A 26,337-nucleotide genomic window follows, 5' to 3' on the forward strand; every position below is an offset into this window, starting at 1 on the left:
TGCTTCAGTAAAAGCATCTGAAGTAAAAGCCACAGTTGTAACCAAAGATTAATATTTTGAAAACATGAGTCCATGACTGTGGCCATAGCATCTTGGGTTCTGAGTTTTAGCAAATGGAAGGGATCCATCAATTTCTCTGGATAGAAATATCCTCAGCTTTGACATTTCATTTGAAGCAACTGTGTTCAGAAGTTTACTCTCTTGCTTCAGTAAAAGCATCTGAAGTAAAAAAGCCACAGTTGTAACCAGAGATTAATATTTTGAAAACTTGAGTCCATGACTGTGGCCATAGCATCTTGGGTTCTGAGTTTTAGCAAATGGAAGGGATCCATCAATTTCTCTGGATAAAAATATCCTCAGCTTTGACATTTCATTTGAAGCAACTGTGTTCAGAAGTTTACACTCTTGCTTCAGTAAAAGCATCTGAAGTAAAAAAGCCACAGTTGTAACCAGAGATTCCCCGCAGGGGGCATCTGTTAAAGCAGATGTTTGCGTGTACTGTGCGACACCACGGACCCCGAGCACCCACGCTTAGCCGTGCGTGGCATCGCCGTGTCTGGGGAAAAGGGGATCCTGGTGGTTGAGCCGATGCCGAGTGTTTGGACCTTTAAGGCCCCTCGGCGGAGGCAACACACCACTTTGGCCCACGCTTCCCACAGACGGCACCTCCGGGCTGACCCACCCGGGGGAAATCGGCAGTCGCCTTTTCCTGTCCTCCCCTCCATCTTTCACTTTCCTATCCTCTCTCTTACAACTGTCCTGTCTTCTCTTACCTTCTTCGTTTCTTCCTACTTCCAGGCGGCGAGGGTTAACCTTGTGTGGCTAACCACCCTGCGTTATGCCATATTTGGTTATAGTCGGGGTGTACGGCTGGCGCGGGCAGGTCTGCTTTGCGAGTTCCTGTCCCGTCCCCTCGTTGGGCTCCATGGTGGGTGGCCGCCACCCCGGCTGAACAAAAACTTACTGCATGGCTTCTTCTTTGCTCTCCAATGATCGTTCCCGAAAAAGGGGACGGACCGATGAAACTGCAAACTTCTTTCTAAAGAATGCAAACAGATTCCCACGCTTCCACGTGGTGCACAGTGAAGACCCTCAAAAAACAGCTAGGCAAATATCTCCTTTTGTCGTGACCAAGACATTGACTGAAGCAATAGGCCAAGGATACAATGTCAAAAAACTTCCAAATGGCGACCTACTCTTGGAAATTATGTACCATCATCAAAATGAAAAACTTCCTACAGTAACCAGCTTTGGGGAATGCCCAGTTAATGTCACCAAACACCGCTCTCTAAACATGGTGAGGGGAGTCATTTCAGATGACGACCTAAAGTACCTAAGTGAAGAAGAACTCCTTGAAGGACTAAGAGAACAAAATGTCATCAATGTGTTCAGAATTAAAATCAGACGGGATAACAAAGAGATACCGACCAGGCACTTAGTCCTTACCTTCGAATCGAGCACACTGCCCGAGGCTGTGGAGGTAGGGTACACGAAGATAAAACTGAAACCGTACATACCTAACCCGCGTCGCTGTTTCAAATGCCAAAGGTATGGCCACGGCTCACAGACTTGCCGAGGCCAACTTACATGTGCGAAGTGTGCCTCCCACGAGCATCCCACTGAGAACTGTGAATCCGAAACGCATCTTTGCATCAACTGTGAGGGCAGCCACGCTGCTTACTCACGAACCTGTCCAACATGGAAACAAGAGAAAGATATCATCACACTAAAAGTCAAAGAAAACCTCACTTACAGGGAAGCACGTAAGAAACTCACGTCCACTCACACCCCAACTTATTCTGTTGTGACGCAAAAGGGGGCGGCGTCACAACAGTCTTTGGAACCTGCCCAGGTGACACACGGTGCACCTAAGGCAGGGACCTCTACGTCCCCGGTGGAAGTAGCTGGGGCTGCTCCACCACCCCCAAAGCAGGCTGCGCGGGCCTCTAGGTCAGCTGGCCCCAAGGTCTCTCCAGTAACGGCGAGATCTACCACAAATGTGTCTGTGCAGTCTGCACAATCGTCCAGCACGTCCGAGGACGCAATGGACACAACAAACGACGACCGTCCGGGGCCGTCAACATCTGACAGGCGACGGAGCTCCTTGGAGCGAACTAGAAAAGAAAAGGCCCGAATCACCGGGCCAGAAAAAACTTAGTCTCTCTACCTTCCTCATATAAAATGGCGTTCTTAGTTCATTGGAACTGTAGAGGACTTTTAAGAAACTACAGCGATATAAAAGACATTCTTGCTTCATTCTTACCCGCAGCACTGTGCGTTCAGGAAACCAATCTCGGTGCGCAGCATAAAAACATACTAAAAAAATATAAAGTTTTTCGCCGCGACCGAGAGCACGTTAGCAGGCTCTCGGGTGGTGTTGCTATCATTGTAAGGAATGATATTGCAGCTAGTGAATACAAACTTGACACTCAGTTTGAAGCAGTGGCAGCCACCTTGCTTACATTTAAAAGAATCACGGTGTGCTGCGTGTATGTTGAGCCACATCGAAAAATAGCTCTCAATGACTTAGAAAACCTTATAAATCAACTACCGGAACCTTATGTGGTAGTTGGTGATTTTAATGCACATTCTCCTTTCTGGGGAAGCGAAAAATTTGATGCGCGAGGCCTAATTATTGAAGATTTTATTCTATCTAACAACATTTGCTTACTAAACGCGGGTAAACCGACCTACTGCTCTCCGAGCACGGGAAAGATGAGTGTTTTAGACCTGTCATTTTGTTCACCTTCTCTCTTTAATGATTTTAAATGGGAAGTTTTAGAGAATCCATATGGGAGTGATCACCTACCAGTACTAATCCGCATGTCATCATCACCAAAAGTCACCCCAAGCAAACCGCGACGATGGAAGCTCCATTTAGCCGACTGGCCACTTTTCGAGTCCAAAGCCAATCTGGAAGAAGTTTTCTCAGAGGAGCTCACTGTAGATGAATTGAATGAAAGGTTTACTAATTGCATAATACGTGCAGCAAAACTAGCTATTCCACAGTCTTCGGGAGTTGTGCATAGCAGTAACAAAGCCTGGTACACGCAAGAATGCCGGGATGCAAAAAAGAAACAAAATAAGGCCTGGGGAACTTTCCGCAGGTACCCAACCCAAGGAAACCTTATAGCATTTAAAAAGGCAAGAGCAGAAGCACGATTTATTCGTCGAAAGGCTGAAAAAGAATCGTGGCAGAGGTATGTAACGTCAATAAATAGCTCAATGACGTCTAAGAAAATGTGGGAACAAGTTCGTAAACTCTGTGGAAACTTTTCCCCGTTTACAATTCCCATCCTCACAGCCCCTGGTGTTCAGACTAGCATAGAAGAACAGGCCAATATACTAGGCGAACATTTCGCACACGTTTCAAGTTCGTCACACTACACAGAAACATTCCTAAAATACAAAAACATAGCTGAGAAACAAAAACTCCCAACAAGTGGTGGCAGAAATGAATCATATAAGTTTTATTACACTCCAAGAAGTAAAGAACGTCCTTGCTGCTGGAAAACAGACTGCGCCTGGTCCTGACGAAATTCATTACGAAATGCTGGCTCATTTATCCGAATCCTCTGTAGAGGCACTTGTGAAATTCTTTAACAAAATTTGGACTCTGGGTAAACTCCCAGAGGCTTGGAAACAAGCCGTTATTGTTCCGTTTCTGAAACCAGGAAAGCCGCCGACCTCAGCGGGCAGTTACAGACCCATAGCTCTGACCAGCTGTTTAGCAAAATGTTTTGAAAGTGTTTTAAACATCCGACTAACTTTCATCTTAGAATCTCATAAACTTCTTAATGTTCATCAGTGTGGTTTTAAAAAAGGGTGTGCAACGACCGACCACTTAGTGCGTCTTGAAAATACTGTCAGGGAAGCGTTCATACATAAACAAAATTGCCTCGCCGTTTTCTTTGACATGGAAAAGGCATACGATACGACTTGGAGGTTCGGGATCCTACGCGATATAGCAGATTTGGGCATCCGAGGCCGGATGCTAAATGTTCTGAAGGACTTTCTATCAGGTCGTTCATTTCAAGTACGTCTCGGTACCACCTTCTCGAGGAACTTTATTCAAGAGAATGGGGTACCTCAGGGGTGCATTTTAAGTACAACTTTGTTTATTGTAAAAATGAATTCTATCAGCAAGGTAATCCCAAAATCCATTATGTTCTCGCTGTATGTCGACGACCTTCAAATAGCCTGCACATCCTCAAACATATCAATTTGTGAAAGACAAGTACAATTAACACTAAATAAACTAGACTCATGGGCTTTTAAAAATGGGTTCAAATTTTCCCCACAGAAAACCGTGGCAGTAATGTTCTCGCTGAAACGAGGTATACAGATCAATCCCAAGTTACACTTAAATGGGATTGAGTTGCCAGTAAAGAGCGAACATAAATTTTTGGGTGTAACGTTCGACAGAAAACTAACATTCCTGCCTCACATAAACATCCTAAAGAGGAAAGCCATAAAATCTCTAAACATACTGAAGGTTCTCTCTCGGAAACACTGGGGGTCTGATAGGGCGTGTCTTCTACATATATATCGATCTGTTGTGCGGTCTAGCTTGGACTACGGGTCCATAGTCTACGGGTCAGCTAGACCATCATACCTAAGGAAATCGGACCCGGTACATAACTTAGGTTTACGCCTTTCTTGTGGCGCTTACAGAACATCCCCTGTTGATAGTCTATATGCAGAGACGAACGAGCCTCCGCTGAAAGATAGAAGGGCTTCACTTACATGTGCTTATGTCCTTAGAATAAGGTCACAGAAAAAACACCTCTGCTATCCAATAGTCTCAACATGCCGCTCACGAGTAATTTTCACAAATAAACCACAAGCGACGAGGCCACTGATAATGCGTTTCGAAAACATTTGCAGTGAGTTAGAAATTCTGGACACCTTGCCCGACACTGCACCAAAAAACAGCCCCCTACCCCCATGGTACAAACTTCCAAATGTCTGCGATCTCACTCTAACACACTTCAACAAAAGCCAAACTCCTAAAGAGCATATAATACAAGAATTTCGCACAATAAAAGAAAAGTACAGTAATTATACAGAGTTTTATACAGATGGATCAAAAACTTCTACTTATGTTGGCTGTGCCGTAGTTGAAGAGAACTGGGAACAAATAATTAGGCTTCCTCAGTGCGCATCAATCTTTACAGCTGAATCCTATGCTATCCTGACAGCTGTAGAAAAAATAGTGAATGAAGGCATTGGGAACAGTGTCATCTACACCGATTCGTTGAGTGTACTGATGGCTTTAAATCACAGAAATGCTGCCATGCCTCTAATCGGTGACATAATACATAATGTAAAAATGATCACGACACAAGGACATAACATAGTGTTCTGTTGGGTCCCTAGTCACGTAGGCATTGACGGCAATGAAAGAGCAGACAAATGTGCTGCACTTGCCCACAACAAATTGATTCAGAAAGTAAACATACCACATAGTGATTGCTTGAAATTAATAAAACATAAACAGATGAATAAATGGCAGTCCAGATGGAACAACCAAGAAAATAATAAGTTGCGTCTCATAAAGCCTGTACTAGGAGAATGGCAATCGAGCACACATCAACGTTTTATGGAAGTGATAGTATGCCGTCTTCGTATTGGACATACACATCTAACACATAACTTTCTGCTAATGAAACATAACAAACCGACCTGTGAAGAATGCGACGAGATACTCACTGTAAACCACATTCTAATTACATGCTCAAAACTTGAGGCACTACGGAGAAAACATTTTACTATATTTTACAATCATACCATCCCATTCCATCCCACCTTGCTTTTAGGAGAAAGAGCACTTGTAAACCTAGCATCTGTTCTCAGTTTCCTAGAAGAAGGAAGCTTTTTAAATAAACTATAGATTAAACATATCCATTTCCTCTTTTGCAACCAGAACATACATTAACCTCGCTCTTGGCGCATGATAGCCTTAGTTGCGTATGCGCCATAAAACCCAACACAACACAACACACTTGTAACCAGAGATTAATATTTTGAAAACTTGAGTCCATGACTGTGGCCATAGCATCTCGGGTTCTGAGTTTTAGCAAATGGAAGGGATCCATCGATTTCTCTGGATGGAAATATCCTCAGCGTTGACATTTCATTTGAAGCAGCTGTGTTCAGAAGTTTACTCTTGCTTCAGTAAAAGCATCTGAAGTAAAAGCCACAGTTGTAACCAAAGATTAATATTTTGAAAACATGAGTCCATGACTGTGGCCATAGCATCTTGGGTTCTGAGTTTTAGCAAATGGAAGGGATCCATCAATTTCTCTGGATAGAAATATCCTCAGCTTTGACATTTCATTTGAAGCAACTGTGTTCAGAAGTTTACTCTCTTGCTTCAGTAAAAGCATCTGAAGTAAAAAAGCCACAGTTGTAACCAGAGATTAACATTTTGAAAACTTGAGTCCATGACTGTGGCCATAGCATCTCGGGTTCTGAGTTTTAGCAAATGGAAGGGATCCATCGATTTCTCTGGATGGAAATATTCTCAGCTTTGACATTTCATTTGAAGCAACTGTGTTCAGAAGTTTACTCTCTTGCTTCAGTAAAAGCATCTGAAGTAAAAGCAACAGTTGTAACCAAAGATTAATATTTTGAAAACTTGAGTCCATGACTGTGGCCATAGCATCTTGGGTTCTGAGTTTTATCAAATGGAAGGGATCCATCGATTTCTCTGGATGGAAATATCCTCAGCGTTGACATTTCATTTGAAGCAGCTGTGTTCAGAAGTTTACTCTTGCTTCAGTAAAAGCATCTGAAGTAAAAGCCACAGTTGTAACCAAAGATTAATATTTTGAAAACTTGAATCCATGACTGTGGCCATAGCATCTTGGGTTCTGAGTTTTAGCAAATGGAAGGGATCCATCGATTTCTCTGGATGGAAATATCCTCAGCTTTGACATTTCATTTGAAGCAACTGTGTTCAGAAGTTTACTCTCTTGCTTCAGTAAAAGCATCTGAAGTAAAAGCAACAGTTGTAACCAAAGATTAATATTTTGAAAACTTGAGTCCATGACTGTGGCCATAGCATCTCGGGTTCTGAGTTTTAGCAAATGGAAGGGATCCATCGATTTCTCTGGATGGAAATATCCTCAGCTTTGACATTTCATTTGAAGCAACTGTGTTCAGAAGTTTACTCTTGCTTCAGTAAAAGCATCTGAAGTAAAAGCCACACTTGTAACCAGAGATTAATATTTTGAAAACTTGAGTCCATGACTGTGGCCATAGCATCTCGGGTTCTGAGTTTTAGCAAATGGAAGGGATCCATCGATTTCTCTGGATGGAAATATCCTCAGCTTTGACATTTCATTTGAAGCAACTGTGTTCAGAAGTTTACTCTCTTGCTTCGGTAAAAGCATCAGAAGTAAAAGCAACAGTTGTAACCAAAGATTAATATTTTGAAAACTTGAGTCCATGACTGTGGCCATAGCATCTCGGGTTCTGAGTTTTAGCAAATGGAAGGGATCCATCGATTTCTCTGGATGGAAATATCCTCAGCTTTGACATTTCATTTGAAGTAACTGTGTTCAGAAGTTTACTCTCTTGCTTCAGTAAAAGCATCTGAAGTAAAAGCCACAGTTGTAACCAAAGATTAATATTTTGAAAACTTGAGTCCATGACTGTGGCCATAGCATCTCGGGTTCTGAGTTTTAGCAAATGGAAGGGATCCATCGATTTCTCTGGATGGAAATATTCTCAGCTTTGACATTTCATTTGAAGTAACTGTGTTCAGAAGTTTACTCTCTTGCTTCAGTAAAAGCATCTGAAGTAAAAGCCACAGTTGTAACCAAAGATTAATATTTTGAAAACTTGAGTCCATGACTGTGGCCATAGCATCTCGGGTTCTGAGTTTTAGCAAATGGAAGGGATCCATCGATTTCTCTGGATAGAAATATCCTCAGCTTTGACATTTCATTTGAAGTAACTGTGTTCAGAAGTTTACTCTCTTGCTTCAGTAAAAGCATCTGAAGTAAAAGCCACAGTTGTAACCAAAGATTAATATTTTGAAAACTTGAGTCCATGACTGTGGCCATAGCATCTCGGGTTCTGAGTTTTAGCAAATGGAAGGGATCCATCGATTTCTCTGGATGGAAATATCCTCAGCTTTGACATTTCATTTGAAGCAACTGTGTTCAGAAGTTTACTCTCTTGCTTCAGTAAAAGCATCTGAAGTAAAAGCCACAGTTGTAACCAAAGATTAATATTTTGAAAACTTGAGTCCATGACTGTGGCCATAGCATCTCGGGTTCTGAGTTTTAGCAAATGGAAGGGATCCATCGATTTCTCTGGATGGAAATATCCTCAGCATTGACATTTCATTTGAAGCAACTGTGTTCAGAAGTTTACTCTCTTGCTTCAGTAAAAGCATCTGAAGCTTCCTAGTGCAACAGAGCATATGCATTGTTTTTGATCTTCGAGAACAAATTCTTGCTGGAGAGTGTGTTTACATTTTCAGAAACTACTAATGAATGTTGAAAAACAGCTGTTAAAAAATAGGCACAAAGTAGGGCTTTAAATGAGCACACATAAAATAAACTTTGTTTCGATCAAATTATTGAGTAATCTTGAGAATCTCATCCACCCATACAATGTTGTTGGTTTCAAGGAAGCAATCAAGGTACGAGCTGATCACAGGATGACGTTTTAGAGACAGAAATCTTGGGACATTGTTGTTCGGAAGACCACCATGGTATTGTTGTGTATGCCCAAGAGCTGCAATAGATGAAGGCACCCCATCGTCTTTAGCCACTATGAGGTTTTGTTTGGTTAGCTCTTCTTTTAGCTGTGACACGTGTAATGTTTTACGCAGGGAGCAAGTGCTGAACATCCCTTAAATTTTGTAGTGCAAAATTTGTGGCTCTGCACCAAGTGATCGAGCTATTAATGTGCTGTGTGACCATAGTTGAATGAAACATTCCCGATGACAGTTTGGCTTCCGTGCAGCAGCAAGTTCCCATCGGAAAACCTTAGATCTAAGGGGACTTGACTGAAGGGAAGTTCAGCTTCTCCTTAAGACATTTCTATGATGGCGCATCCTCGCTGCGGTGTATCTAGGCCAACTGTCGAGGGAGAGCACTGGTGTCATTGCAACTGGCTGGTGTGCACAAAAGTGCTAAGAAACAGGTTGCTGCATGTTTAGGATTGCGAAGTAGGTGTGCATGATTGTCACAATTGGTATGGAGATGATTAGCTCATTCTGCTTTATAATGTACAGCTTTGTAAGTTGACCTTTCAGAGTTGCCTTCATCATTTAAACAACAGACGTGGTGTTCACTTCAGGTCGCTTCGTCGTGCCTGTGCCCGGAAGGCACCCTGTCAGGCCATGCTTGTGGGTGTTGGAACAAAGTGCTGACCAACTACAGCCCATGGCTACCACAACCGCAAGCCGAGCTGAGCCAGCCACGGAGCTAGTTTCGCCCAATGTTCCATCCAGGACACTGTGCAACCAGAATGGTGCCGGGGAGCCGCTGGATGTGGTCGATGTCTTTGTGGATGGATCCACGGAGGCGTCCCTACGAGAGTGCGCGCTCCAGGTGCTTGAGCATGTGCGTCCTTGCTGGGACCTGAGCTCCATCCAATTTAAGGTGAGTCTCCTTCCATTTTCTTGTCATGGAAAGTGTGTTCTTTTTCCCAGGCAGAGAAAACTATTTTTTGGACATTTATATCTGCTGGGGTATAAACAGGGGAACTTTGAGAATATACAGGTTGTTTTCTTCACTGCATAGTATGCGAGCATACTTATCCATACTGGGTGAGTTTCCCAGGCAGAGAAAACTATTTTTTGGACAGTGCTTTCGCATTGATTGGGCAGTGGTTTATAAAAAAAAGAAAAGAAATTAAGGGATGAATTGGTTTTAGAAAAGAAAGAGCTGCAGGAGTTTCTTAAGGTGGCAGCTTTACATGGTGTAGGCGAACGCCGGTTTGTAACAAAAATGAAAACGAAAGGATGGAAAGGCTTAGTGTCCACAGTAATACGTTGAAACAGCATGTTTCAAAGCATATTTAAGACAGGAAATTATAGCTTCTACAAAGACAAACATGGAAAGAAATGACACAAAACAGGCTCTATAATTTGCTGTCTTAATGTTGCACCATCCAGTCCAAACCCTGGGGTGGATTAACGGTGATGAATGCCCTGTTCAAAAAAATTAAGAGGGACCTTATAACCCCTTTTATCTTACCCTGCTCTCTGTTTCAGACTTGATGTGTTTTACAATTTTCTTCATAGAACACACACAATATTTACTGGAGTCTGCAGACGGTTTATGAACATCGCATGAGTATATACTTTTCTATGGAGCACACGAACAGACTGGCATCTAGACTGAGCTATTCTAGGAAATGACAGGACACACAGCATCCTCCCTCAAAAATCAGAACGCGCCGATTCGTGAAAAATGTATGTCTCGCATAGATATTTGCTTGGCTAACTCAAAGGCACAGGACAATTGCCTGCATGTGAAAACAGATGAAGTAGAGGTGAGTATTGTTCATGAGCTGTTTGCAAATTCTTTTGGTAAATATGCGACCAATCACCTGAACGTTCTCGGAATTAAACCAGCAATACAAACTGTAGCTTGTCTAAAGCAGTGTTTCTACTGAAACTCCGACATTATGTTTTGTTGTGTACCTAAAGTACAGCAAATATGCTTATAACTCCAAACGTTGTCATGATGTGGGCAGCTAAACCTTTTCGAAAAGGTGATAAAAATTTGACATCTTTACTGAAGTGCCACAAAATTAGTTTTACCACGCTCAATTATTCACCAATATATATTTACATTTTTACACATTGTTCACATTTACATAGACAGTATATATAATTTTGCACAGAATTTCCGCTTTTAAAACAGAAGGAAGCATTTTGCATGTATTACACTCATATTCTGTGATACATTTTATGATCTAGCATATGCAGCTCATTCCACTGAGAAACCGCCACCGCTGTAGATGGCGTTCGAAAAAAAATAAATAAAGTGTACTCTTAAAGGCCCACTGTCCGCCCTCCGGTCGAAAATATTTTCTTCTCTGGCTTCGCCCCCCAGAACGCAAGGTCACAAAATGTTGAAGAGAGTAGTTAATAGAGCAGTTACAGCCAGCACAATCACTCGATTCTGTTGTTTCTCTCCTCCCGTTCCCTCGAAAAGGTTTTTCACTCTTCTGCCCGGTCATCTAGCCTCCGCAAGACAAATTCCCCTTTCTTCTCCACGTTTGGCGGGAGGTGGGACATGGTACTCTGCGTGCACGAAAACGGAATGGGCAAGGGAGCGCGCGCTGCTGCATTCATTGCATTCAGTCCGGCTGTGGCGAAGGAAATGTGTGCAGTGAGCGACGCACACAAATAGTTGTGTGCGCCCATCCTTCACCAGTCAGTCAGCAAGACGGACCAGTAGATGTCGTGCTTACGGTGGTCGCGCTACTCTGACGTCAGCCACGTGGCCCGGCAGGCCAGCGTAGAGAACGGGGAAGCTGGTTTTTTTTTACTCCCCTCTTAAGGAGGTGAAGAAAAGTATTTGCTCTTCTATAAGTGCTCTCGAGCCTTTTGCAGGGAGAGGTTCCTAATGAGATCTTCAATATTGACCCGCCTTAGAATCTCTGTCTCTACTCTCAGCAGTGGTAAACCTCTGTGATGCTTGTCAGCTATCAGCCGTGATAACCTCTAACTAAAAATTTATTGCTTTCACTACAGCTTTTACTACTTTTCACTACTTCTTTTTTCGGAATATTAAGATACACAACTGTCCTCAACAGCAATAATAATTGTCATTTGGCTGGTATGATCTCACTCCCAACTGAAAACCAGCCAGAACCCATTTATTCCATTCGACCACCAACTAGGACCAGCTGATTTTCAGTGAGTAGGCATCTGGAACCATTTAATCCCAGTCCGGTATTAGCTGGGACAAACTGAAGTTAATTGAATGAAATGAAAATCAGATAAAACCTTTTGAAGTTTTTCCACAAAATTTTGTACTTTGACCGGCGAATTATGAGGTTGGCTTTGGGATCAGCTGTACAAAGCAATGAACAGCTTTTGAAGCATTCAACATGGCAATACATAAGGTCTAATTTTAATCGTGGGAAATAAAGAAAAAAATATAATTTGACTATTTTTCGGACCAAACCTCAAAATCTGCCAACTTTTTCCAGCTCTCAGGGGGCCTCTGAGAACAGAGGGCCCGGTTGATTTGAACCATTTGAACCCTGGATAATCCGGCCCTGCCCAAACCAGCGTTCAAAGCAGTTTTCTAATTTCATTGTAAGCCTACGATGTCGTCCTTTACTTAAGAGCAACCCTAAAAATACTAGACCAGGTTGCAGGTGCATGATTTGGTTTGGTTTGGTTTGTGTGGTTTAACATCCAAAAGCAACTCAGGCTATGAGAGATGCCGTAGTGGAGGACTCCGGAAATTTCGACCACCTGGGGTTCTTTAACGTGCATGAAACATGCATGATGCATGAAACATCATTTCAAAGGCAGAGTATTTGTAAACCACCACGAAACATATGGGTGTACTAATCTTGAGTGCAACCCACTGAAAACCCTGTAAAGCAAAGCTTACCGAAATAGTTTTCTCTCTTCACAAAGCTTTAGTGGAGGCAGCCAGTCATTAAAAATTGCCAGTGCTTTGAAGAAGAGTGTGACACAGTGTGCTACGTCATTTCGAGGTTAGTCTATTTTTAAAACACCCCTATTAATGTGTCTAATGAAGTGGCACATGCCCGCAAATGATTCAATGTTTGCTGAGTGCTTCTCAGAATCATGCAAGCTACATCACGTAAGTTGCCCACACGAAGCATAGATGAAACCAGTTTCCTGAGTGGCTTGGCGCAGCTTGTGCCAGTGGTAGCCATGGGTTGGTCGGGGCAGCTCATAGTAGTTCGACGTTCTGCGGTACATGTTACATTCGCTCACAAATATTACTGTTCCAACAAAATAAATATGTAGATTAAAGACAGCCCTCAGACAGCATGATAAACGATAAGTGAACCACGCACAATAGCAAACAACCAACACTGTACATATCCTGAAGGAAGGAAAAGACAGGAGAACACCTGCTTTCCGAATAGCATTGCAAAAAGCGTGGTGGAAGTGCTGTCGCTTTGAGCGTGGAATCATGGGATTTGTTGGTGCAACAAAGCGTCATCATTGCAGTGCGGCTGCATTGCACTTATCGAGAGTAATGGCTTAGTTAACTGGGTGCAGTTAAAAATTTGCTGTTTTGTGTGACCATTCTGTTTTGCGGGGCGGCCACAAAGTACAGAAGGCCTTTTGTCACGGTTAAACTTGAATGTAATATGTGTACTTCACTTAAGCAAGTCTTCTTTATGTTGGAAGTCTGTGACCACTACCATCCGCCAATTAGGCTTAGAGCCTCTTTTGGCATGTCTCGGTTGGGCAATCACTCCCATCAGCGATGCATGCTATTTAAAAAATAGCACATAGGTGAGAATGCGCTTAAATGCACAGCGGCCGGGTAAAAAACCATGAAGAAGGCTGGGTCACGACAACACTGCGTGAATGCTGTGATCGCTTTGTGTGTGACTGTACCTGTGTGAAGGGATGCTCGGCTTGTTTTCTGGCATGCGTGACTGGCCTCCCAGGCACGCTGAAGTCAGGCATAGCAAAGCTGATATCTGGTCAGTGTAAAGTTCTTCGCATCTGTCAGTTGCCGACGGCCAGACACAAAGCAGCATCGTCTGCTCCTTCTTGGCCTTCGCAGTGCATGCGCAGAGTGCCGAGATGTGCGATGCAAGATTGTCTGCTCATTCTCAAGGTGCATGTGAAATCACGCTGGGACGTAATAGACCTGCATATGGCAGAGGTTTCACTTCCGGCTTCACACATTCTGATGTCACAGCCTCTCCTGTGTTTTCCATCCTCCATTGTACACACACAGGCCGCACTCGCAGATGTTGAAGTCAGTTATCGTCTGCTGCAGTGCATGATTCTCCTTTGTTCCCTGCTATGGTGTTTGAGAATTGCTTTTTGAATGCAATATTGTCTAGGCGGTATAGCTTGAGGAACAATATTATAAAATAAATTTAGCCAATGCTTCTGCATGACAGGCTACAGAGAAGCTTTCACAATTCAGAGAAGCACCCACTGGATACTTAGCCTTTTGTGGCTACATTCAGCTTCACAACACACATTTACTGAGACGTTTTTAAAGATAGATTGTCTTCGAAATGGTGTCATAGTGTTTTTTAAAACACTCCCAATTTTTAATGACCCACTGGTGTTCTGTGAAACGAAGAAAATATTTCGGTAAGCTTTGTCCATGTTTTCCTGTGGGTCATGCTCCTGACTTGTACACCATACATTTTGCAGTGTTTCAGGAGTACTTCACCTTTTTATGTTCATGATCTGTGTTCATGGTTGCATTTCACCAAGGGACAGCTTCAAATATACACTGTGAGATCAGAAAACTGCTTTCAAAACTTTCATTTTCATGTATTCTTACGGGCGCTAAGCATACTTCCATTCTTCATCTCCTGCGGCCTCCGCAATGTCATCTTCATTTGTGAATATGATGTCGATCAATACACATTTCCTTCTACGCAGTGGAAATGCCCACAACCGTGACTTGGGTATTAGGGCGTTTCATATTAAATGATTTGTTTTTGTTTATTTTTCATGTTTTTTCTCATCATGATGATAGAAAAAGGTAAAAAAAGGCTTCCCACGACTTTGTCAAGCATTCTTCTGATGTGCAAAGTTTAAGCATAGATGGGCCTTTAACACCGGATGAGTTTGTGCACCATCGGAATTGTGTAGAAAAATGGCACAGATTAAATGCTTTTTCTATGGTAGTTCCAGCACAGGCTGCAGTCTCTTGCAGGCACATTTCTCTGGGTTATGTAACAGCAGGCAACTACTTTGCAGTGTTACTTTCCACGTGGATGCACGTGCACTGAATATCAATATTGGAGGCCTGTGCAGTTCAGTTGTGCTCTCTAGGAAAGTGGATTTCGTAGCCATGGGAGAGTAGTCTTGATAGGGCGTTTTCAGAATGGCCATTTGTGGCGCAATCGGACCTGTGTCATATGTAGCAGATTTGGACTTGAAAAATTTGTCTTTAAATCCAGGGTTTGACGGAAACCCGTTTGGTCGGGTATGTTCATGGTGGAAAGCATTGAGTGCCAACCAGTGGTTAAAACAACAATGACGTCGTTGTTTTAACGATTGGTTGGCGCTCAATGCTTTCCGCCAAATATTTGACTTGATTCTGGTGATTACTCCAGATTTATCACAGTGTTCTGAGGTGTGCCGCTTGAATGTCTGCCTTTGTTTCAATCGCATTCAGTACAACGGCATTGAAATGTTTATATACAAAAAGTATAACTGTGGTGAAAGTTTAATTTCATCTCAGTCTTTCCATGCATTTTGTAATAGACATTTTGCGACTGTGCGAATTTCACTGTTAAACCTCAAGCAAGTGGCTTTTTGTTGCGAAGCTAAATTTCTTCCACGGAGCTGCCTTTGATCAATAATCTTGTTTTGCTGCCGGGCCGTTTTCGCAGACGTTCACAGATGGCATCACGAACCAGCTGGTGGGCTGCTGGGAGGGTGGCAGGGAGCTGGGTGAGGGCGCGGTGTTGCTGCGCGTGTACGGCCAGAAGACAGAGCTGTTCATCGACCGGTCGGCTGAGGTTCTCAACATGCGCCTGCTGCATTCCCACGGCCTGGCAGCGCCCCTGCACTGTGCCTTCCGCAATGGCCTCTGCTACGGCTTTAACCCAGGCCGGGTGGGTGACACAGACATGGTCAGGGACCCGCACATCTCCAGGTGGGAGTCTGCGAACCTCAAGCCTGCTGCCGCTGTGAGAAAAGTGTTTAGTAGGGGACTGTCTTAGTTTAGAAGGCAGTTGCCGACGACCAACATTTATTGGAGCTTTGCTGGAGTATAATCCTGTGAATGAAGAAAGGGCAAAAAAAAAAATGGACCACAAGGACCAAAGAATGAGCGCTGACATGCTATGATACTGCTGTTGCTATCTCGGGTGTTGCATTTTCTTGGCCGTTGCATCATTCCGAACCAGTCTCGCGGTAGCCAAGTCGTTTGGCTCCAATGCCTCTCAAGTTTGAAGGCAGCGTGAATTCTCACTGCGGCTGTGAGCACATTTTCATCATCGCTGTTACGTGAGTGTAAACAAACTGGAGCGCACAGCCTAAACTGTGCGGCGAGAGATGGTGCACCATCAGCACGCTGTATGAGCTGTGGTTGCATAGGTTGGCTCCGAGGCTTTTCTTTCTGTCTTCCGCCTTTTTCTTGTCACCTTCCTTGGCAGCAGGTTCCAGTCACTACAACTGTGCAGTGCTGCAGTGGCCAGAGCAAAAATTGCGCAAATATTCTTGTGTGCTTCTTCCGTTCTTCTACGCTGCTGCTTCTCGGGCACTGTATATGTTCGGGCAGACAGAGAGGCATTACCTGCTGTCATTTGGGACGATTGCAAGAGCCACAGTTCTATGAAAATTGTGGAGAAGCTTGTGGGAAAAAAAAAAAAGCGACAGACACAGACGGTTATGATAATGATAATTGGGTAATGCAAAATTGAGCACAGCTCTTTGTATCGCAGAAAAGCTGGTGCCTTTGTCGTCAGCAGCGCGAGTGAGAAGCACCAATATGTTCCGTCAACAGTAACTGTCAAAACTAACTCCTCAACTTTAAGCGGAGCTGGGTGTTTTGTACCTCATGTTCTGAAAAAAATAAAAGAAACTGTCTGCTTAGATTTGATGAAAGCAATAAGCAATGCAGTGTAAGTGCAGGTTAAAGAACCTAAGGTGGTTGAAATCTCCAAAGAACTTCACTATGCCGTTCCTCATAGTCCGAGTCGCTTTGGGACATAACTCAAACCAAAGCAAGCAACATTAGGCCATTAGCTTGCACAAATAAACATGCACATTAAGTGGTGGTGACAACATAATGTTTGCAATGGAAGAAAATTTCGTAGAAAACTTGAGCTTCTTGTTGGCTAGACGAACAGGAGGTCTACCAACACTGTTGCTCTTTTCCTTCTGAACCGTGAAGAGGGAACTGTAAACAGGGTAGGTTTGTGTTGAAACAAACAAGAAAAGAATGTTTCTTAGGAATTGAGCGTGTCCCCTATGACAGGTTGCTTCGTTTCCTTCTCTTCTGTGTGTTACACCATTTTACCCCCGGTTTATTCAAGTGATGTATGCTAACAACGAGAGAACAGTGCAGCCAGAGCACTGTAGGTGGCACTGAAGACAGGTACCAATCTTTGAAGCAAAATCAGTTGAATATGGAGGGTGGGAGCACCTTCCTGTCAATAATGTGACCATCATTTATTGTGTGCATGTCCTGTGAGAAGAGTTTTGCATTTCCTTTTTGTGCAGCATTCCTCTTTGTGCAACTTGCTTTTTTTCTTCGCACCCATTTTTCTCTTTGGTGCCTGGTGTCATTGAAGGCATTGTAATAATGGTAAGCGTTGAGCTTTTAGTTTCCGCTGGTTAACCATTCTAGCCACCTTGCATTGTCGAGCAAAAATGCTCCTGTGACATTTCGATGTAACATGGGGTGTGCATGCCGGGTGCGGTGTTGCAGGTTGATAGCGCAAACACTGGCACGCATGCACTCTGTCAAGCTGCGCAAAGGTGGACAGGTGGTGCCTTCTCTTTTTCCAACCCTGCACAAGTACCTCCGTCTGGTGCCCACCCACTTCGATGACCTCGAGAAGAATCACAGGTGGGGCACTGCTGGCTGCATGTTTCCATGAAATGCATGCAATTAGAGCTTGGTACAGTACTTACATTCCTTTGTCTAAATGCATTTGGTTTCACCAAAATAGATCCATTACATCCCTTTTAAAGCTAGTCAAGTGCATTTCAATGCCTGAGAAAACCTATTAAATGAATACTGTTATGTATGTACTGTCAGTGTAAAATAAAACACTGAGACAACTTGAACAGGAGCAGGAAAGCAAGATTTTATTAAAGAGGGGGGGGTCTGAATACTACTGCTGCACAGAATTTCTCTGGGACAAAAAAGTATTCCTCTGTAGAAGCTTGTCTGTTTACCTAAATGAAAGCCTAAGCATCAGACAAAATGAGCTGAAGAATTTTGACTCCGTTGTCTTGCTTAGTGTAATACATCACAGTCAGACTTCACTTGCTTTTTTGATTGGACAACGGAGTAATAGTATAGGACCCACTGTTATTAAATATTTTATTTATTTATTTATTTTTTCATGTTTTGCAATGCACTTGATTCTTACTTTGATGGCATGATTGCATTTCATATGACTGATTATACATTTCAGAGCTACGATTTTCTCTTTTGCTCTTCTAAAAAAATAGCAGGCAATAACTTTTCAGTTTTTGCTTTCCAATCGACATGCATTTTTTGTGTCCATTAAGAGCTACAGTTCCAAGCTTCTATGTTTTTCGCCACTGTGGCAGGTATAGCGTGCCGCAAGTTCTCACGGCAGTGACCACACTGCTTATTTGTGCATGCTGGAGTGCCACATGTCATCATCATGTGCAGAGTTGAGGCATGTTTCACTTTTTATCTGGTGAAGCAACTTTCTATGTTGTCACAAAGGCAGAAATGTGAAGTTGTTTTCTTTGAACTCTTTAGCTTGTGGCAGTATTTGTGAATTCTAGGGCGACACTCTAGCATATTGCATTTCCATGCTTGACTTGTGCGGTTGCTTGGATACCTTAGATTCAGTTGTGCAGATGTTCCACTTCGACCTCTTCGTGACATGCTGCACGCTGCCCAAACCTCTTTGGGTGTGCTACCAACGAGTCGGTCTTCTGCTTGTCATTCTCCCGATTCGTAGCTTTGCCGGTTGCAGTCTGGTTTGAAGGGATGATCTATCAAAGGCATAATGTGTGCTCACTAGATGTTGGGATATGCTCGCTGAGCAGCTGGTTAATTATTTTAAGGGGCAGTTTCTGAGTGAGCAGATTACAAGCTTGAAAAAAAAATCTTTCAGACAATCGACATGACTCATGTGGCAGAGTACATGCTTAGTGACTCGCCTGGACGGAGCTGCCAATGACATGCTTAGACTGTGTGAGCGGATGGTGTGATCCTGTCCGTCAGTTGTGGCGTAACATGTCGCACTCCCTCCCCACCCTTCTTCTTTGATTGGCAGCCACAGCTTCTCTTTTTCCTCTCTCACTGTCTCTCACTCTATTCCATCTCCTTCCCTCCTGTCTCTCTGGAAAGTCGGGAGGGAGATTAAATCACCTTTTTCACTCTGCCTCCACTGTATCGAGACTTACCATGGCAACGCTGGACACCTTTTATGATCTGTAACTTTCTATTATGTGGTAATGCATAGAAACAAGAGACAGAGCATGAAAATGACTGCCCGCAACAGACATACAGTCATGAAGGAAACTGAGAAAAGGCATGAGTAACTAGAGGGAACAGTGGACCTGTTCCGTTTTTATTTTTCTCTCTTCTTTTGAGCTTGCATAAAGAAGCACTGTGACAAGCGCAGCCTCCATGATGTGTGTGTGGGTGTTGCAGCATGTGTCAGTGCTAGCACTTTAAAAGTTTTTTTTTTAAACGTGACTATGCGCAACTGTGGGTGCAGGAGTAGCTTCCTCGGTTCTTGCTTAGGAAGCACATAGAATAAAAGCTTATGTTGCAGTCCTGTTTTGCTGTCAGCAGGTTTGCTGTGCTATTATTGCGTGCTCGTGTCATCCCAGTTGTATCACTTTTTCCCAAGAGCTATTGCTTATTTTCATTTCTGTTCCTTAATGTGAAAGGCTTCACCCTTGCATTTGCAAAGAAATGTGGCCATACCCTAACCAAATTTGGCGCCATATGAGTTCAGCCAAACATAGACCTCGTAATGCGACAGTGTTATAAAGTCCTGTTTCCTCCTGAAAATCCGGCATTAGCGTTGTCAGCGATGTGAGCCTGACATCATGAGCACGCCTCATGATGTTGGCAGGGGATGTGGCCGGGCGTGGATTGTTTGGCTGTTTATGTGGCGTTACAAGGTCACATGAGATGGATGATGTGGCAGGAATTGCAAGCTTGGCTAGTTCTTTTGAGACTAGAGGGTGAGATGAGAATCAAGCCCACTGGGACACTTGGATTTTGTGTAGTGCGCGTTACCCCTAGACCACACAGGCACACTTGTATGGTGTGGTTAAAGCAGGGCTTTATATCTTTGCTGGGTGGTTTTTCACATAATGTGGTAGCTTATGACTCTATGGTAAATGTGTATGTGTGAGATAATAGAGGCACAGATTAGAGGATTAGTGATTCAATCAGTAGAAAAGTGCATCTACGTGAACGAAGATTGACAAGGTGAGCTGGCAGATCTGAGCCATTAACACTGTTGCGTCGTACCCTTAAAGGCGGAGGTTAAGTGTCCCCTAAAGTGCTTTGCCACAGTAACTGTGGGTCCCTTCTTATTTTGATGGTTCTGATTCCAACTTGCGTTCTTTTCTTCCTGCATGGCTCTTTAGTTCAAGCTATTTTACTCTTCGTTCTCATTTGTAAAACGAAGTTACCTATTGGGCCTTATTGCCTAGTTAGGGTACGCTGTCCTGCAAACCTTGCACTAATACCACAGAAATGATGAGCTTGCATCAGTGACATAAAACAGAAGATGGTTAGTGTGGCTGCTGAAATTCGTGCATATTTATTCTATCCAAAGTAGAGCACAGTAGAATGTTTAGAATCCTACCCTTTTCGTAGCCTGTTTTTGACAGATGATGGCAGCGGTGACAATTTGTTTTAAATGCAGCAAGGAGTACTGTGTACAAAAGCCCAACGTTAATAAGGCAGCCCCTGCTGAAATCAGTTCAGGGGGTCTGCTCCAAAAACAGCAGTTAAGGAGGCCATGCTAACTACCAGTTGTGTTCTTACATTACCCTTGTTTACTTTCTTTTGTTTGTTTTAAAGTGTTTGGTTTAGGTTTTTTTTTCTTTTCTTTTCTTCCCCCTCTCCTCTCCCCTCGTGAACAACCCTAATTGTGTGGGCCCAACCTGCTGTCCCCCTGGTGGACGATGTAGTAAGAGGCGAGTATACTATGCAGGATGCCTGGCGGCTACTAGCTGTCATTTTTTGGCTTCAGTGGCCGCAGCATGATTGACTCTTTCTTTTACTCAAGCCTGCTCTTGGAATGTATAACTGCTGTAATTTGAAGCTCTCCTTCTGGCTTTAACCATTTCGCTATTATGGCAAAAATAGAATTTATTTTTTTTTCTTTTACTTTTCATTAGTTTTAGTTTTGTTCAAAATTTGTTTTTTTTTTTTTTTTTTTTTTGCCAGATTTAAAATTATTGCAAGCATAAAAACGGAGCTGAATAAATGCAATTTTCAATAATATAAGTTTCGTCCAGGTTTCTTTTGTTTTTTACAACACAATTTCATTTGCAAAATCAAGGTTTATAGGTAAAATTCGAACTAAATTTATAAATATATGCTCGGATTCAAAATTAAGAAATCTAAAGAAACTTTTGAATATGCAAAATGTCTGCCCTATCCAATTGCAGATGCCTACTTCAGGGAAAATAATCTCTGGGTGCATGTCATGGCAGAGGCATGGTGGTTCTCGTTCCACAACTATGTTGAAAAAAAAAAAAAAAGACCTGATTGAAAATCTATCTAATTTTCTAGCTCCAAGCCATATCATGCAGAAAGTCCTAAATATGTTATGGAAGCTTTTGAAATTGGTGATCTTGTCCATGCTTAGCAGTCTAAGAATGGTCAGTGGGTGCAATGGGAAAAGACTTGAGGGGCTTGAAACGGCATTAATTTTTGGTTTCCGCATGCAGCCTCCGTGGAAACTCCTTCCTTTGCACATTTTTGGCCGTTGGCCTGCTATATGGCAGCACTGTGAATGTTTAAAATTGCTGGTCGCCTGCTCTGCCCACTTTCCACTGTAACGTGACATGCAGTCTGGCGAAACTGCCCTCTTCTCACCCTTTATTTTGCTCTGCATTCGTTAACTCTGGCTTCTATTTTTCCTGTCTTTTGGGTGCTTTTGTGCGACACACATCTTTGAATGCGCATGGTGTTATCATTTTCTCCATTCCAGCAACCAGTCATGGTGGAAAAATGAGTGAGTTGAGAGGCTGTGGTAGCCAGCGTTGCATGGCATGCCCTCTGCACTCATGCATAAAGGGTCGAATGATGCTGGCTGCCCTCTTGCTGGAAGCAGGCTAGCGCCTATGGGCCTTGTAGATCAAAAAAGGCACAGTCATGGGCAGTGGTCGTTGACTTATTGAGCTGACCGCAACAGAAGTGCGTCACGCAGTATGAAAAGTAACCACTGTTTGCAACCAGGCAGTGAATGCTTTATAAGAACAAGTAAGAAAAATGCTTTTCTTTGCTCTAAAATGTGTGCCTGTTGGTAGATTAATGCCCACGAGACTTTTTCAACTTCACTGCAGAAGCAGGAGCGAAATCCATTCCTTTGTTCAAGCTGTTTTCTTTTGCATTGTTGTTGCCTGCACATTGCATGGACTGCAGGCTGCTAAATAAATGCAATAAATAAAGTGAAATGCATTTTTCCATCGGCATCAGAGAGTATTATACCTGTTGCAAGAAGAGCTGATGCCTGTATTGCTCTGGAGCTTTCTCGGGCTTCATGGGATGTGTGCTTGCGCCTCTTTGTTTGTTTGGTATTGCACGTCATGGCAGGAAAGAGGCACAGCTCTGATTATGCTTGTTGAACTGTGTTGGGCCACTTAATTCACCGCTCTCTGCTCGTGCTATGAGTCAGAGCCAGTTCAAGAGCAGATCCTATACATACATCGTGGTCCGATGCGTGCACAAAGGTATTCCTCAGGCTGTACGGACTCAGCTGGAATAAGCAGTGCAAAGGCCAATGTCCCACTTTTGCAGCCGTGATGCTGGCTGGAAATGTGACTGCAGTGATTATTTCAGGTAGCACACCCACCTGTAAGCCTCTCTTTCTTTACTTTACTTTCGTACTTTTTTTTTACTCACATTCTGCGCAAGTAATTTGTGGTGGCTGTCGTGGGCGTAATTGGTTATGGGTGTTGTTGCAGGTTCCTGTCGTGCATCCCAAGTAAGGCTGAGCTGGAGCGAGAGGTGTCGCTACTCGAGGAACACCTCTCGGGCCTGGGCTCGCCCGTCGTCTTCTGCCACAATGACCTCCTGGTCAAGAACATCATCTACCAGGAGAAAGAAGGTGCGGGCACGGATCTCTGTATCTCACACTCTGTGCCGTGGTCTTCTCATTCGAAGCTCCGGGCTCAGTTTACATAGCAATTGCATCACAAAAACTGTCGCAAGCCTGGCAGTTAGCCTCCGCCAATAGGGTTGGGCTAATAGAACATCTCGTGACAGGTTTGTGACAATTTATTTTTACGTGATCACTGCGTAATATGGTCCCTGGCCTCAAAAATGGCAGAAGGAAGCGCAGGCTGCCGCAAAAGAAAATGGATGCGAGGAATTAGCCGCAGTTATTTTATCATAACGGCACCATTGTTTTGCAAAATTTGCGTACGGTTGGCAATCATCGGAATTCACTTATGTCCTTATATAGGCACTGTGAGAGGCAGGAGTTGGCAGACCACAATAGCTATGAAGAAGTGCAGTGTCATTGCAGCCTTGACATAAATGGCCGAGTATCCAATAGTGCACTTCATACGTGCCACTGTGACCAAAAGTGCAAATTTTTCTCCGTCACTGCAACAGATTTCACTCCAGTTTTTGTTTTCGTCAACTCTTACCCTTGCTGTTTGGTAAAGCCTAAAGGTGCGTTTGGTGAGTCATGGAGGTTGCTTGGCATAATAGGCTAATTCTTCATGAAGGGGACGACCTGAACAAGTCACCAGTGATTCATTTGAGCGTGTGGCTCGCTGAACGATTTCTTATGACATGACTTCCAGGTTGCAGGTTCATCAGCCAATCCACGGCGCTGTAGGAAGTGATGTTTATTTACTCCCGCTTCCTTTCTTTGGTGAGAAAATACGAGTACATTCTCGCGCATGTACTACTTGCCGCACTCAAAGTTGTTTAACACATACCAAGGAAGGAAAATGAAGCTGACTGACTCGCGGTTCTATTTTTTCTAATGTGTTTGGAGCTTCAGCATGAGACAATTTCATGATTTGCTACTTTGCAAGACTGCAGACAATAGCGTATTCACCACTGCCAACTCTGTCTTCATCAAACTAGAGTACTTTTGGCTGCCAAAACAGCACCGACTTAAGCATAATCATAAGCTTTTCTTGCTAAACCCCACCGCGGCGGCTCAGTAGTTAGGGCACACGACTGCTGAACACAAGGACGCGAGATTGAATCCAGGTCGCGATAGCTCCTTTTCGATGGGGGTGAAAACAAGGCTCCTGTGTGCTGTGTGATGTCAATGCACATTAAAAAACCCCAGATGGTTGAAATTTCTGGAGCCCTCCACTACGCCGTCTCTCATAGTTGCTTTGGGACGTTAAAGGTATACCGAATAAATATCCAAGAATATTGAGAAAGCGCCACAATTGCATTCTTAAGACATGATTACATTAGTACAGACACATAATTCGGGTTAGTTTTGAACGGATGGCTGTATTTTTGAAGTTTTCTGAGCAGTCGCCGGATCGGAAACAATGCGCTCCTGAGTGTGAGCTGGCATATGTGACATCACATTTGCCCTCGGCAACGTCATGACGTCCGCGGCCCCCTCGCCGCTGCCCCCGCACCTCAGCTGGTTGACCAGTCACACGCAGTGTCGGCTTCCCCACGTCGCGCCGTGCACAATGCTACGTTAGGGTAAAATGCTGCAGACGAGGGAGGTTGAGGGGGACAGGTATGGAGGGCAATTGTTTGCGCGCTGGGAGGGAAAAATGAGTTGTTTGCAACTGCACACTGTGTCCACTGTCCCATAGGAACACGAGCAGCAGTTTTAGGGCTTGCTGCATTTTATTAAAAAAAACACATTTGTTCGTGCGCTTTGTAAATCCTGAGTGCCACGGAGGAAGGAAAAAATCAATGAGTATGATTGCTCGCGATGGGGTCATGAGGGATGCAGGTCAAAGTGACGTGATATTCGGTTTTGTCAGAGCTTTCACAGGAGGCTGCTAGGTGCGGTGATTTGAGAAATATTCATTAAAATACTTACTTTCCACTAATTTTTTTTTCATAAAGTGTGTTGTTTTCGTTGCTTTCAATGCAGTAGCTACCATCTGGGCTAGAAATCTCGGCGGCAATTTTTTTATTCAGTATACCTTCAAACCCCACAAACTAAACTTTTCCTCACTGAAATATATGTACAGTCTTTGTCAAAAATATGCAGCCCAAGGGTTTTGCTTCTAAGCCCCGTAACGGGGCTCAGTACGCATCTGCACCATTCGAAGTCTAGTAGACGAAAAATATATTCCCCATTCTTCTCTATGCTTACCTATATATTCCAATATTGCTTCCAGTGGCTTAGCTAGAGTGCTTAGAAGCGAACCCCTTGGACCGTATATTTTTGACAAAGGCTGAACAGAGTGTGATTAACTCTAAGTATGCTAGCTGATGAAAAGGGCTGAAAGGGCACAACAGTGAGCTCTTTCGTGAAATCTTGTTCAGAGCGAGAGATATTGTGAAGCTAGTCATGCACTGGTTCGACTTGCTGTTGCTCGGTGCCTGTCACGGTTCGACAAAGTTATCTTGCACTACATCTGCAACCCACCAGTGTGAACGCACATTAACCGATCTGATGGAGCACCCCCAAAGGTAACCACCTTCCCCTGTCTCTTCACCTGCCATTCCAGACAGGGTGATCTTCATTGACTTTGAGTATGCTGACAACAACTACCAGGCCCTGGACATAGGGAACCACTTCTGCGAATTTGGGGGTAGGCGTCTCTTTTTCACTTTTCTATCACTGGCTTCCTTACTTGCGGTTGCTGCTGACAAGTGCAGTTGCCATAACTCTTCCAGCTGTTTCTCATTTCTTTACTTTTTTTTTAGGCTTTTGACCTCAGCTTCGCACCTTTAGCGTAGCAAGATATTGGGCCGTCTGAGTATCTTGTCTGTGCATGCGTGTGTGTGTCTTTGTATCAGTGTAGTGCAGAAACTGCTAAAAAGTGCTTTGAATCAAAAGGGCCCCTGAAGAGGTGGTAGTATTCTAATGCAAGAATTCCATAGAGGTGGTCTTTTGGAGCATTCAGGTACAATTGAAAGCCTTGCATTGAGCCTATAATTTACAATTAATTTTTAAAAAGTGCTCCTGGCGACCGCTTGCAAACGATTGGGGCGACACTTCCCCATGCGTCCCCTCCCTAATGATGTCATCAGGGCTTGCTGATCGCGCCCACTGATTGGACGCTCCCATGTGACGCAGGCAGGA

General features: G+C 43.6%; 1 protein-coding gene across 1 annotated transcript in view; it reads left to right on the top strand.

Moving 5' to 3' along the window:
* Nucleotides 1-26,337, top strand: part of eas (ethanolamine kinase 1) — a 48,734-nt gene that overhangs the window by 12,446 nt on the left and 9,951 nt on the right. The window contains exons 2-6 of the mRNA XM_084602549.1: nucleotides 9,319-9,623; nucleotides 15,565-15,830; nucleotides 17,610-17,750; nucleotides 23,051-23,193; nucleotides 25,760-25,843. Of these exons, the coding sequence (XP_084458675.1) occupies nucleotides 9,405-9,623; nucleotides 15,565-15,830; nucleotides 17,610-17,750; nucleotides 23,051-23,193; nucleotides 25,760-25,843 (853 nt within the window). The 5' untranslated portion in view covers nucleotides 9,319-9,404. The remainder of the gene's footprint in view (nucleotides 1-9,318; nucleotides 9,624-15,564; nucleotides 15,831-17,609; nucleotides 17,751-23,050; nucleotides 23,194-25,759; nucleotides 25,844-26,337) is intronic.

This window comes from Amblyomma maculatum, chromosome 4 (assembly GCF_055883805.1).
Source record: "Amblyomma maculatum isolate TAMU_Amacu chromosome 4, ASM5588380v1, whole genome shotgun sequence".
Lineage (NCBI taxonomy): Eukaryota > Metazoa > Arthropoda > Arachnida > Ixodida > Ixodidae > Amblyomma > Amblyomma maculatum.